The 15,144-nt window shown below is 43.3% G+C and overlaps 1 protein-coding gene across 2 annotated transcripts in view; it reads left to right on the forward strand.

Moving 5' to 3' along the window:
• The window catches only part of FLT1 (fms related receptor tyrosine kinase 1), a 117,695-nt gene that overhangs the window by 42,777 nt on the left and 59,774 nt on the right, over positions 1-15,144 (forward strand). For both annotated transcript variants that reach the window (XM_040583401.1, XM_040583402.1), the window contains exon 11: positions 11,397-11,511. In XM_040583401.1, coding sequence (XP_040439335.1) covers positions 11,397-11,511 — 115 coding nt within the window. The remainder of the gene's footprint in view (positions 1-11,396; positions 11,512-15,144) is intronic.

The raw sequence follows: 15,144 nt of genomic DNA on the forward strand, positions 1-15,144 counted from the left end.
TGAACATTTCCATATAGGCAGCTCAAGAGACATCTTCATCGTGCTCTGCCCAAGGCTTGACTGATCGGCCCTTCAGAAACTGCAAACAGATACAACGCTGAAATTTTACCTTGGGTGCTCCAACTTTCCTATCGCCTCGCTGCTTCCCTCTCTCTTTGAACTATCGGTTTTGTTTATCCTCAAACTGAATATTGGATTATTATTTTTCCAACCCTGCTGTGACACCAGTCTGCATTTTTTTGTTGTTGTTGGTTTTTGGTTTTTTTTTTTTTCCTGTGTGTGTGTGTGTGTATGAGGGAAAGAGAAACATAAATGGTACTGTGGAGATGCCTACAAAACCAAAGTCATTGGAGAAACTGGTCCCTGATTCTCTGCCTCCCTGACTACTATAGAGTCAGGATATGAACTTGGTGGTAAAACCACCTGAATGGTGGGATTGGGAATGAAGGGCTGGATACGTGAAGTTGAGGACAGAAGCAGGCAGCAGGGACCAGGGGCTGTGTAGCAATGCCTAAGCTGGTACTGCTGCCAAAGAGCTAATCTCAGGAAACCGTGACATTTGTAGCGCTCTGATGTGTGTGGGTCCTCATTGAAATTGCTACTGATTTAACACAGTGTGATAAGAAGGGAATATTACATCCCTTTGAGGCTTGTCTGCAGGGTCACACATATGATTTTCTATAGGAATAACTCTCCAGCACTACAGAGGGAAGAACAGGAGCATGTTGTGGATCTCTGGAGGCAAAAACTAGCAGTTTTCCTTGAAACTTCTGCAGAGATACAGAAAGACTGGAAGTACCGTAATGAAAGTGCATGGCCAGACTCCCACCAGCTCCAGTGAAAGAGGAGGCAGGCCATGTGTGCGTAGCAGTCTAATTGCATTTCTGCATTGTCTATGTCAGTGTATTAATAAGGGATTGAAAGGCAGAATCATTAGGATGTGCTTGGATAGATTATCAGGGGAAACCAGATTTGGAACATCAGTGAGGTATGTAAAATGAACAAATAAAGAACAAATGTTAATTGTACTTAATTAGAAATGTACTGAACCACCCAAATTTAATTGTTGGGTGTCTGCAAACATCGATGCCCATTAGTTTGTCCACAGCGACTGTTTTTGTTCCCCATGCCACCTTCTATTTTCGGGAAGGGGAAGTCTGAGCCCTTAGCACTGGTAAAAGTAGGTCAGATGCCATTAATAAACAGGTAGTTCAAAAATGCCTTTGTTTAATTTGACATGTGGCCAGATCCTCGGCTCTAAATCCACATTGGCTGAGGATCTGGCTGGTGGCATTCATGCCTTCCACTCTCTAATACAAGAAAATCATCTTTCTTGCAGTGATCTAGTAAAGGTACTTAGAATGGGTATATTAAAAAAAAAAAAAAAGGCAAAACAGCTAGCTATTCTCTTATTTTGCTAGGGTTGGGGAAATAGATTAGCATAAATAACAATCAGACCTTGTGTTTTTCAACATATCTTTCAAAAAATGCAGAGGACAGACATGAGAGTACATTGCAGTAGCATGGACTGGCAGAGAGTTTGAAGCCAAAAGAGAGGAGTGAAACAGCATCTGATCTGCTTCAGCCTGAACAAGCAGTGTGCTGAAGCATCTCATTCTGCACTTCCACTGAGAGCCAGAGGTCAATGCTTGCTTGTGAACACCTTCTGTCCTCTGAAAACAGCTAGTAGGGCTGTCCTCAGCATTTCAGAATTTTAAAATATTTTTTGTATTTTACTTAATGTCATATGAATCGGACCTGGCATATACATATGGATAAATAAGCTTGACAAATACATGCTGCGTACTGAGTACAGTTTACCCCAGTCTATCCTCAGGGTAACACTGTAAGCTGTAAATGGTTTGATCACGGGTCTTAGCTGAACCAGAAGCTTAAGCTTTCCAATTTCAATATTGCTGGTTTTCAAATCACTTTAAATCAAAGTTTTTCAAGTTTAGTAGGAACTGTTTTAAAACGAAACACACTGCCCAAGTAATTTTTTAATCAGTCGTTGATCAAACCTAAAACATAAGTTCTACGGTAAAATTCAGATGATCAGGGATGCTCTGCTCAGAATCACACTTTTGTCCTTACTCACATGTTTAGAGAATTGAATGGGATGTTGCATGAGGGGAAGATTGCAGTGGCTTCTGGCATCACATAAGGGTCATGCTGATGGTGGGACGTTATTGCTTGATCTTTTACTCACTGCAGCCCAGCCCACAGACAATAAAGCCTGCGACAAGCTGTACGTGGGGACTGCACGTCGTGAGCGAGGCCCCGCACATTGGCGGTGTCCAAACCAGTGGGATGTCCCAGCCTGTAGCCAGAAACCTGCTCCTGAGCTAGCAGGGGCTCTTGGCCAAAGGAAGGCACCGGGTCAAACTCTGTGTGTGCTCAAGAGTGATTATGAATGGAGTACTATTACTGGATCAAGTACACCTTTTACAAAAATATACAAACTTTAGTTAGCATCCTTTTTCCTTTTACGTGTACGCCTTTCAAAAAGCCTTTGCAGAAGGCTTTGAACAGACATGGCATATGAGGTAAGATCGTGGTCAGAAAAAGATATTCAGATAAAAAATAGAAAACAGAGGTTAAGAGGGAACAGCCAGTTCCTGCAGCGTAGGGAGGCGACCAGTGAAATTTTTCAGGAGCTGGTGCTGGGGTCTGTACTTGTCAACATGTTCAGAAATAACCTGGAAAAGGTGGTAAGGAGGTGACAGAGCTTGCTGATGATACTAAGTTATTCAGATTTCTAAGCATGAAGCCTGATTGAGAAGAAATGCAGAACTATATGAATCTGGGTATCTGAGCGATAAAGTGGCAGATGAAATTAACCAAAGATAAGTGGGCGTGATGTACATAAGAAAAAACAATCTTGCTTTCACATGTAAAATAAAGTGTGAAAAGGCTGTTGGCTGATCACTACTACCACAAAGAGGGATCTGAGTGTTGTGATGCACGGGTTTGTGAAAGTGATCACAGGCATGAGCAGTGCAAAAAGCAAATCCAGTGTTAGGAATTACCAGGAAAGAAATAAAGAACAAAATAGAGAACACCATGATAACTCCACATAAATCCATAAACTACCGACATCTTTTATACTATGAGCATTTCTGATCCTTTCCTGTCAAAGGATGCAGCCAAACTGGGAGGCACACTGTGAGGGGCAAAAAAAGGATCAAAGGAATTTCAGGGAATGAGAGGAATGTATGAGGGGCGAGTGAGGAGGGAGGTCAAGGCTCTGCAGACTGAAAAAGGGGTGACTTTGGGGCTATATGATAGAGATCTACAGACTTATGAAAGACACACGTGTGAGGATCAGTTGTGTATGTCTTTTCCAGTTCAAGCAGGGGCCTTTGAATGAAGCCAAGAGGAGCACAATTTGGAACAGGAAAAGGAGACTGCTCTTCATGCAATGGATCTGTGAAGCTCTGTGCCGGAGGATTTTGGGGATTTAAAAAGTTTGCACAAAGCCTTGAAAGAGAAATGAAGTGTAGAAATGGCCTCCATTGTGGGAAGTTCCCGAGCTGATAATAATTGGTGACTGGGGGAGTATTAGGAGGAAGTATCTGAAGTTAGTCCTGCTCTTACTCATCCCCAGCCACCTGCTTATGGTCATTGTTGAGACAGGATATGGGGTAGATGGATCCTTGGTCTTATATCCACATCTGCCAGTATTTTCTCTTCCTGTTTTCCCTCTAATCAACTCCCCTCTCCCCTTAAAAATGTTTCCCTCCATTCTTTCTCATCCTTTCCTTGTTTTCTGCTTGCTTGTTTCCAGTCCCTTGCTCCAGTCAGCCCAGAGCTGCTCTCGGACCCCTACTTGCAATGAAGCTGAAAAAAAATAATCTTGAAAAACACAATCTCAGTGTAGCAATAACTCTTTCATCTCCTCCACTGATCACTGGCAAATGGAAATGGTGTTAGTTGTTCTTCCAGCTTGTCAGCAAGACAGGGAGTATTAAGGACTGTGTAAATAGATAGTAAAGACTTACTTCTTTCTACAGCCAAGAGGATCCAGCCAGGACAGCAAAGGAAAGGAAGGGAATTTTGGTATTATGAGGGGTAAGCTGTTGGGGATACCTGGATCTTGGAATGCTATAGTTCTAATTTATGGATGGAAGTCCAGTGAGCTAATAGCAGTGACTTGTGCATGAAAAATTACTTATGCCAGAAAGGTCTGAACAATATCTTGGACTTTATATATAGGGAACATAGACTGGAAATGGCAGAAACGGAGTGCAAGAGTGGACATTGTGTGTAGACTTTTCCTGGCCTTTCTCTTTAGCTTTCTGACTGCTCAACCAAACCACAAAACACCCCTTCCTTTCCGTACTATAGACTACTAAAATTGAACACTTTTTCCCACTGAAAGACATTCTAGGTGCTTGTGGAAACCTCATGCTTTACGTGATAATTCTGTAGTTCCAGCCAACATCCAGCTCCTCTGTGGAGGACATGGTTGTCACTTTTGGACCGAGAAAGTGGAGGCTGAGTCACAGTGACTGCACGGGAGATGAGAGTGATTACAGTCTAGCAAAGGAGGGAAAGGAGGCGGACAAGAAGGAAGGAAGGAAGGATTGGCTGAAATATGATGGTATTCTGAGTTCATGAAGAATGTTAAGCAGTGTGAAGCAGGAAATTGAGGGTCAAGAGGCAAAATATAATTTTCTGATAAGAAACTCAAGGTGAGAAAATTTCAGGTCACCTCAGGATGTGCAAACACCTGAAAAATTACTTTCAAATACCGTTATATTCCCTAATGGCCAGAGGTCTCAAGTACTGGCAAAGAAGTTGGAAGCAAAATATGGGTTTTGGTGACCCTCAGTCTCAGGCATTTGTATTTTTTGTTATGAATAGCTGCTGTTGCAGGGTGCTCAGGTGTGCAAGATGTAGAAGTGATTTTTTCCTGTGGAAATACGAGCACAGGCTGATGAAGGGTTGAAAAGTGGGATAGGTAAGGCTGCTGTTGAACTTACTGCTTCTTTTGAGATCGTTCAGGTCAATCAGCTTTCTGTGGTAGCATACTGGAATAGTTCAGGGCAAGTCATAATGTTTGGAAAGGATGAACATGGAAGGGGAGCACTATCCATTTATCTGCGTGTAGATAATCATATTGCACGTAGATTTGCACGTAATATTGCTATTGCAAGAAAAGCAGTGTGCAGCTGTCAAACACTTTCTTTTTCTATAGAGCAATATACCCTACTGTTTTCAAAGGTGTTTACCAGGATGACGAGGCATTCAGGACACTAGGGATCTCCCCTAAAGAATGCACTTTCCCTTGAAGTATCCCCCTCAATAAGGACACAGAGCATCCTACAAAACAGAAAACAACTCAGTCCTCACTCTGGCAACTGAGCAGTGCATCTGGGCCCCAACCCAACCTAATGTGTGGAGGCCACTGAGAAATCTTCCAGCCACCCTGCATCTCATCAGTGAGCAACTTCTCAGCACAGTTAATAGTGCCCTTGGTCTATAGTTGCTCCTGCACTGGAGACAGAGGTTGAGGAGTAGCAAAGGAGAATTACTGCTCTCTAAGAGTCATGAGCATGTCTGAGGTGAAATGGGCTGGTGATGTCCCATCTGCTTTTGGTGGGCAAGTGTTGACACTGCACTGGAAAGCAGTAGGGACCAGTGACAGTGAGAGCAGAGGGGTGAGTAAGACACACAGAGGAGGAACCTGCACCACTTTCACCAGGATTTCTTGTTTGGCATTCCTTGCTAAGCTCCTAAATAAATAAACAAACTACAATATATGATGTAAAATGTATCCAGCTCCTACCATTTGTAGAAGATTTCTTCCTAGCCACAGTAACCCTTATACTGGGGAAGGTGCTTTGGATGAGTGCCCAGCTGGCTGCAGACTTGCCACCAAAGGCAGCAGGGCCAGCATTTCAACCTCTAACTGATCCTTTTTGACCTAGAGCAGGAACACTTGGACCATAGCTCCTTAAAATCATAGAATCACGTCCACAGCCAAAGCTTGTGGAGCATGCTGGCAGTGAGCCAGCACATGTTCTCCACCTCCACCCTCACAGAGCATGTTTCACAATCTGTACATGCTCCCTGCTACTATTTTCCCTGTTTCCTGCCTCAAATCGGCTCAGTATTTCCCCGGACACATGGCTATGCCAGCCCTGTGCTACCAATCGCACGGTGCTGGACACTGAGGTGTGAAGCAGACAAGACCCATGTCATTCAGATTTTTTTGAGAACTTCCAAGTGGAAAACAGTTCCTATACATTCTTTACAATTCCAGGAATTTCCAGAGTTCCTGTTCTAAAGTTAGTGTTGTCACCATCACCTCCTGAAAGATGTGAGTCAGCCCAACGTGAATTTGTAATAACATTGGCCCGATGCTGCTTGGAATTAATTGCTGCACTAAAAAAAGGATAGACACTGAGAAAAATGTTGTGCCTGCCGATAACTGTTCTCTAAAACAGTCACCATCAGTGACAGGGTGGCTTCCTCTTGCGCCTAGTACTGGTGCAATTGCCAAACGCTACCTCAGTAAATAAAAGTGTGATTGAGGCTGTGAGTGGCTTTGCCAAGAGGAATGCTTAGAAAATTGAATGGGATGTTGCAGGAGGGAAAGGTTGCAATGGCCTCTGGCGTCACACAGGAGGGTTTGGGAGGAAGGAGCCGAGAAGGTGAGGAGACAGAGGATGAGCATCTTTCCAGCTGATGTGGGGATTGAGGCTCTTCCACTGGTATTTGTCACTGTACTACTTGAACTGCAAACTGCAGAAGTGTCTCCAGGATGGGGAAGATGATGTGTCTGGACAAGCTGGGTCTAAGGCTTTCATTTAGGACCATCTATCATACAGAGGGTCAAGCCTGTCCTGTGAATACTTAGACAAATCCCTTACCTCAGCTCCTGTGTTCAGCTATAAATCACTGGGGTGACAACAAAACCTCTTTTCTTCTGAGGCCAGTAGTTTCATAGGCAGGACTTTAGCTTGGAGCTGCGTTGTAGTTTGATTTCAGTGAAATACATCAAGATGACATGAAGTACACTCTTACCCTGGAAACTTTTCCCCGTCGATAGTTATAAATATACCACACTATTGTGCTTGGCATGCTGTATGCTAATAGAGGTGAGGGCTCTGAAACTCATTAGGAAGGGGAGCGGGCTGCACAGCAGAGTGAGGACAGTGTGAAGCTAAGGTTGATAACCACGGCCTTGTCCAGAATAGGCCATGGGAGTTTTCTTATCTCACTTTGGCAGGAGGTGCTGCTAGCTTCCTGTGCGAAATCAGGAGCATATGCTGCTTTCCTCTTGTTGTTTGGCTTCCTCCGCTACACAAGACGGTTCCCAGCACTGTGATTATCTTTGCATCTTCAAACATGGCACACTCTGCTTCCTCAAGGGCTTGATGTATTCTTGAGAAGCAAGCTGGCTCCCCTCCCCCCAGCTGCTTCTCGAGGGCCCCCGCCGGTGACAGCTCCGCACATCCCCTTTTATAAAGCTCAGCTTGCTTCTGATTGCATAAAACACCCCCAGCCCTTCCAAAGAAGCACACATTCCCCAGGGTACGGCTGGTGGGCAGGTCTGCTGGCAGAGCTCGCCCCGTGCTCCGCGCCCAGGCAGGCAGCGCATCCTGCCGGCTCCCCGACCCCCCGTGCCAGCACAGCCATTCTCGCCTCCTGACCCCCGCACCCAGCTTCTCCCAAAACCCTCGGGAAAATTAATGGCTTCTGGTTTTACAAAGGAATAGCCAGTTTCTCAGGGTCTTGACACAAAGGGCGAAGCGTGCCTGTGCAGGCGGGTGTGTGTGTGCGTGCACACAGGCAAGCACGCACACCAGCATGCACGCAGGCACGTGGAAAAAACTACTTAGGAGGTGAGAAACCCGATTGCTTCTCCCAGTGCTCAAGTGAGGCAGCAGAGTCTGATTACCTTGCTCTGAGGTTGCGTAATGTTTGTAGACATACATTTGCACACACCCTCCATTAGCATTTATTATATAGGACCTTTACACGTGCGTAGTTGCACCCACAAAGTAGGGACGTGGAAAGGTCTGCAGGGAAACAGGTGTAAGAAGTGCTTAGAAATGTGCTGGCAGATAACAGCTTGTTTATGAATCTCTGCGCACATTGTGTGCTTTTTCATTAACCTGGCGGTAACCCTGCTGTAAGCTTTCCTGAAGATGCAAAGCAATCAGGCTCATCCCGCAACAAAACATTTCAGGAATTCATGTGCTCCGGAGATATCTGGACTAAGAGTCTGACATCCAAAATGCAGTGGGATTTCCCATGGGCAGTTCTTCCTACAAATAGGATACCCTTGCTATTTTACTGAGTGGATAGTTTGAAGTAACTTGTAAATTCTTTGCAAAGCAAAAAAATGCACAGCTGATGTTATCTGAGGACACATGCAATGAAACATCAATTGAATTAACAGGAAGATGCTTGTGTATTTTGGTCCCAGCCAGAGTAAATTTTTATATTTTCATTTTTCTCTCTTTCCAAGCATCTGTACTTAACAAACATTTGGTTTGATGACTACATCTAAGTTTTTTTCTTTTCTCTTACTGTTACAAAATGCCTGTTAGAAGCTGAGGTCAGGTTGGGAGGTTGGACCCTTAATTACTCCCATTTGTCCCTTCCCCATCTCTACCTGATGCTGCTGGCTTAAGTAGTGACTTCACATGGCACTGCTGGCAGCAGCAAGGAGCAGGATGACTGAGTACTAACCCAAGTAACCAGCTCAGGAGGCTGGAGGTGGCTTGTGTGTTGTCCCTAAGCTGTGTTAGTGTATTTGAGGTTAAAGTGAGGGCATTTGGCAGCTGAGGAGAGAAAGCATCTGGTTCTGCATCCAAAAGGATGAGTCTGAGCCTTGTCCTAGACTTTGCCTGGCAGCCGCACTGCAACTGACTTGTAAATGTTTGCTGATCCAGCAGCCCGTGGAGCCAAAGTGGTGTGTACCACAGTACGCGCATCTCCCGCTGTGTACCGTGGGCTGTAGGCTAACATATCCTCAGCTTGATTGTGGCTCCGTTTTTTATTAAAACCATGGACAATAGCTATTAAGTGTATACAATTTTCTACATTAATTGCATTAACATTGTAATTGGCAGTTTGGAGACAGTACGATATGTAAAGTCAGTAGAATTTGCATGTGTGACTCCAGGGCTAATATTTCATCTAGGGTTTTACAAGTGTTTTTCTTGTTATTGTGATGTTATTGTAATTATGATGGTGGTTTGTATTATGTTGTTAATGAGTAATCAGCACCTCATTTTGCTAAGCATCAGCAAAGACATAACACTGTCCTCATCCCTAAGACATTGCAACCTAAATATATAGTCTTTTCCAAGGAATTCTGGGGAAGAATATAGTAACAACTAAGTCTGGAGGCTCCAGAGCTGCAAGAAAGGAGATTAAAGATGTTTTTCAGAGATGCACAAGCAGTTCCTGAATATGCATTATACCTTCTTTCTGTCCTTTACCAAAATATGTTTCTCTGTAAGGACTTTTATACTAAAGAGCACAAATTTTCAGCATAGAAATAAACAAACATATTCGTTCAGTGAGGAAAGGAAAAAAATAATTAAAATTACTTTTTTAGTATGGGGGAAATGAGATTCTGGGGTTTCTGTCTTCCTGTACAGAGATTGCCCAAATATCCAGTCACAGGGATGTGCCTTTGAGTCTGCCTGATTGTGTGCCTACAGTACTGGTATCGTTAAATAAGTTCTGGTATATGCTATGGCATGGAAATGTTATCAGCTTACCAACATTACCATGTCTTCTGTGTTCTAGTCTTATTACAGAACCAGACTTCTTAAAGCATTAAAGGTGCAAAGTAAATGGCATCTACCTTTCTGAACAATTTTGAACCATTTTTTCCTACCTGAATGCATCATCTGTCTTACTGCAGCTGTCTTCCATCCACCCTAGCCTCAACAATCATCAATGGAAGCTGGCTTTGAAACCAGACTCTGGAAGAAATGGTTGTGTAGACAGGGCTGTTGCTCCTTGTCCTCTCTCTATGCATGAATGACCATGGCCTGCTCCTGTGTTTGGGCTTTTTCAGCTCACTGACCCTCTCAATGCACATTAAGAAACTTGGACAGACAATCACGTATCTGTGCTAATGATTACAGCCCAAGTTAGTTTACATATCTTCATTTCTTTAAGCTGTAATATCTGCTAAGATGCTGGCCAGTTTGACGCATAGCTGCACAATTAAACATGTAAAGTTAGCGTACTATTGATATTATAAACAACACAAAGTTTAAGCAAACTGCACAGTTAGCTGGAGGGAAATGAACCTCATTCTTTGGTCAGGATTGCATCACATGCCGTTATCCAGTCACTGGGCTTTAAAGGTCCTTTCTCTAAACAACTGATATACATGTCAGAACTATTTGATTACAGATACTACAGTCATTATCTTTCAAATCCATGGAAGATCAAAGGAACATACCGTATTTGAAAGAGCTTGACCCTGCTGAAGGGTTGAGCTCTACTGATGAAGCTGGAATTGAACAAGCAGCAACTAATTTTTGGATGAAAAGCAAAACTAGATAACCTCAAAGTAGAACAGGGACAGACAGCATTTAAGAAGCATTCCAATGTGTTTATTTCCATGTGTACCAAATTAGGCTTTGGGAAACAAATTAGCTCTACCATGACCACACCTGAATGTTCTGATTACAAGCCAATTTGTTGCATAAGGCAAAAGCATTTTTTTCCCTGAGATTTCCATTCATTAACATGACTTTGATTTTTTTTTCAGATTAAACGAACATTTAAATCCCTTTGGCAATTGGGTATAGTTTTGTTTAACTTTGTTTTGCTAATTTACAGGATTATGGTTATTTTTGCTGTGTGTCTTGTTATTGAACCTCAGTATTGATATCTTGCCATTTAGTAAACTGAACTAAAGAAAACATTCAGAAATGAGAACTTGCATCATTTTTCATGATAACAGAAAGAACCTGGACACAGTGAAACAGCATCCAATCCATTATGGAATGGATCTTGAACCAAATATAACTTGTCTTGAATTTAAGCTGAAAATAGTATGAACTCATGTTTGAAGCCAAGCCTGAGCCATGACAGTGGCTGAAAACAGGAGCACTGGAAATGGGATATTGGTCTAGGCTCAGCCTGTAAATTCTGACCTCCCAGTCCACGGTGGGCTAAAGGTTAACGCCGACTTCAGAAAGCTAATATTCAAAGAGGGGCTGTGGAAGTCGATCCAATCATCAGGCTCGAAACCTCAAGATTTAACAAAAAGTAACTATACTTGCCTGGTCATCACAGCACCTGAATTTTCCCTGACTGATCACTGTTTCTAGAAGAATTGTTTTGTCTTGTGTGTTGAATGTTTCAGTCTGTCACCAAATCAATACAATTTTGATTTTTGTTGTCTTCAGGCATGGCTTTTGCTCTTATACTGAAGGATCTTTCATCCTGAAAGCTGGCAGCAACATAGGAAACAGGATCCAGAGCATCACTGAGCGAATGGCTGTAATAGAGGGCAAAAATAAGGTATGCTTCCTAGGAGCAGATAACCTTTCTGTGTGACATCATGTGTTGAAAAGGAACTGTAAGATGCCATCAAGGTAACAGTGAAGAAGACAGTGTTTTTATATTGTTTAGATTTGAAGAGCTGCATACATGCAAATCACTTTCATACTTGGTATTTATCTACTGAGATGTAGAGATGTACTTATTTCTGCATGCAGTCACATTAAGGTAAGTCACACGCCAGGACAGTGTATCACTGGGATTCCCTGTATCTGCTTTCTTAGAGCTCGTCTATAGTAACTTGGGTCACCTCAGGAGCACAGGGGCAGGGTTCCAGGCCATCTTTGTTTCACTTTGTGACATTGCACAATTTCCTGTTGTTTTTCCTATGAGAATTAAACAATTTACTCTCATTAGAGAGTTTATTCACAGATGTGGTCCTAGATTATTAGATGACCAGGTCTTTTCTTGCAATAAAAAATTTAAAGGGCCAAATGAATCTAGATTACAGAAGCAAAGTTTAAGAGAGTCTAACATGACAGAGAAAGCCAAGGAGGTTAACTTGCCAAGGGCCATGGAGTTTTGTCCATCAGTTAAAACCTTCAGATCAAGATGTTTGACTAAAGGATGCCCTAGATCATCTGCACTGCCCTGGCTTAGACATGACACTGATTTAGTGTGGTTGGGTAGCCTGTGCTACGGAGGAGCTCAAGTGAAGATGCGCAGTAGCACTGTCACTGCATCTGGTTTCACAGGCTGGTTTGGTTTGTGGCGGTAATGGCTGAGGAGGTTATAAATTATAAAGCCTGCCTTATTCTAGGCCTGTTGTTTCTAAGGACACTGAAACACTTTTTGTAATTCTCAGGGCACTGGGGATACAGATCTCCTTTCCTTGATGGCTGCCTTCAGTCTTCTGCATATGGAAATGGGTATAAACTGTAATTATTCTCATGTTAGAGCCCTTTCACACACCGCAGAATAAATAGGGCTTTGTGTGCAGCCAAGAATCAGGCCTGGGACTGCATTTTCTCCTGCTGTTGTATTATGTAGAAAATACCACAGGTGTTCGTGGCACCATTCCAGTGCATGGGAACGGGCTGGATCCCAGCAAGGCATTTGCTCTATTTAGCTGGCCACCTCTATGTGCTTAAAGATCAAGGCAAAAATGGGAGCAAACAGCTTCCTAGGGGAGGCTATCGTAGGAAAGCACATGAAAAATGAGACATGAGGAGGGATTTGAAGGAGGAAAGGGAAATCATTTCAGGCACAGGAGGGGGAATGATGAAAAAAAGGTGATAAGAACCAGTTATTTTCCAGAAGGCATCTAGCCATGCTATGGGTGAAGTTCTACCTGCTCACAGGGTGCAAAAGGAGCTGCTTAAAAACCAGATCTCATTCCCCTTGTGTGCCATGCATTTTGGAGACAGCGGAAGAGGAGTGGCTGAAATGTCAAAGCAACTTCCAGTCAACAGCAAATAAATTCCTCCCTTGAGGAAGATGCTAATAATGGGTCCTTGCAGGAGAACTGCAGGTTTTGTTTGAATTCTTTGGCAAGCAGCAGCCCTTTTTTAAAAATGTGCCCAGAAATGAACCAAGGAATGGTCTCTGCGTGTGTTGTGTGGAAAGTTTTGCAGTGAAACTTAATGGTTCTCCTTCGTGTTCCTTGTCATCATGCTGTTTAGTTCAGTTAAGAAAGGTTTACCTTGCATTGTTTTATTCCTCCTGGTCCCTATGGGGAAGGGGAGGTTAGGGAAACAATCTCTTTACTCAGCTTTTTCACAACTATTCTAAGGTTTCTTAATTTCTGCTGCTCTTTCATAGCTTTTCAAGCACAGCTGGAGATTGCTATTGTAAGTAGAAAATGCTCTCTAAGCCTGGGTTCCTGGCCAAGCTGTGTTGTATGATTTGTGCAATCACAGCTGCTCTAGAGCATCCAGGATCATATTTTTTTTCCTGTGGGAGACTATAGCTTTTCACTCTGCAGTCCAAGAGTCATTCTTGGTCTCCCAGAGCAAACTCAAAGGGACACAGCTCAGACAAAACCCTTCCTCATCTGCTGGGATATTGTAAGACTGTTAATAGCACTGAGCTCCCTGAATGCAGCACGTCATCACAAGTGTCTGGCTCCGATGGACCGCTACCGTGAGCAGTTGTGCTGCTGCAGACAGCTATGGACAGCTCTCTGAGGCGCTTCCGCATCAATGGAGTCCTGCTATCTAAACAGAGTGTCTACCCCACTTCCACAGCCAAGCATAGCAGGCATGGTCAAAACAACCTCAAAGCTCAATGGAAACAACAAAGACGTAGGAGACAAAGCAGTAGGAAATGGATGAAGAAACTCAAAAAGTTGCACATTTGGGTTAGCATGAAAGGAGAAATGGGGGTGACCACAGGATGAGATTATTGTAATCAAGGGAAGAGGTGAACAAGGAATGGTCAAAAGGTTTCTTTTAGCAATGGAGGTAGCTGTTTTCACCTTGCTTAAAGACATTGTGCCAGTTCCACCCGTTTCCTGGATGTGCAACATCTGAGTCTCTCCAGTCTGGCTTTTCGCTGTGGTAGGTTGATTGGTTGTTTGTTTGTCTGTGGTTATCAAGGTAGCCGCAAGTATATTTTTAAAGCTAGAAAAACCTCGAACCCTGTGTCTGTGTGGCTAAAGTAATGCCGGAAGCCTGTGCTACATTATTCTTCTGGTGACAGAGAAACCGTGACAACAAGTGTTTAGTAACATTTCCGCTGAAGCCTCTTTAAATGGACATTGAGAAACTCAAGTGGTATAATGGAAGAACTTTGTAACGTAAGCCATAATACTTAATCATAAGACAACTCTTGAAGTCATTTGATTCCCACACCCGAAGTTTTCATTCTCATTTTGTTGGACATTTCAGTGACTTCCTTCAAAGTTCTGGTATTCTTAGGCTTATCATGTAAACAGGTCACAGTCACTAGGTCACAGTCACTCTCCTGTCATTCAACTGCTAAAACCCATCACTTCCGAGTGTTCCCAGCTAAAGCCAACTGCTAGGTATAACTCAGGGCCAATACTGATGATGATGATGATGATGATGATGATTATTCTTATTCTTAGCATAATCAGTGTCCATTAAAATGTCAATTTGTGAATTACTTGCAATAATCAGGTACAAAGAGGTGGTGTATTCATTGATATCAGTACATACATATCAGGCAACTGTTCTCTCCTGTGTGTGCAGGCACACACTGGTTTATCAACATCTTTGAAAGAAGGAGTCAGTACTCCTTGTACAGGGCTAGAAGGGACAGGGAGCTGTAGGAGAGGTGGACAAAGATCCTGGGCATGGAGAATGCACAAAAGAGCACTAAGATGGATGAGAGAGAGTAGGAAGCATTGGCCAAGAAGAAAAGATGATAAATCCAAGGGAAGGAGATAGTAGGCTGGAGGGCAATTGAGTACTGGGAAAAAATGGAGGGAGTGGGACAAACCCCCCTTGTTTTTGGGAAGTAACCTACTAGAGCCACATTCTTGAGAACCTGAAATGGAACAGGCAGCCCCTGACTGCCCTGTCCCTCTGCTGCTAGCAGATGTTGGGGTCCCACTGACAATAACAAGTACTGTGAAAGCTGGGTCTGTATCACAATGCATGCCTCCAGGAATTGTGAATGAAGAATAGTAAT

The sequence above is a fragment of the Falco naumanni genome, chromosome 2 (genome assembly GCF_017639655.2).
Source record: "Falco naumanni isolate bFalNau1 chromosome 2, bFalNau1.pat, whole genome shotgun sequence".
NCBI classification, from domain to species: domain Eukaryota; kingdom Metazoa; phylum Chordata; class Aves; order Falconiformes; family Falconidae; genus Falco; species Falco naumanni.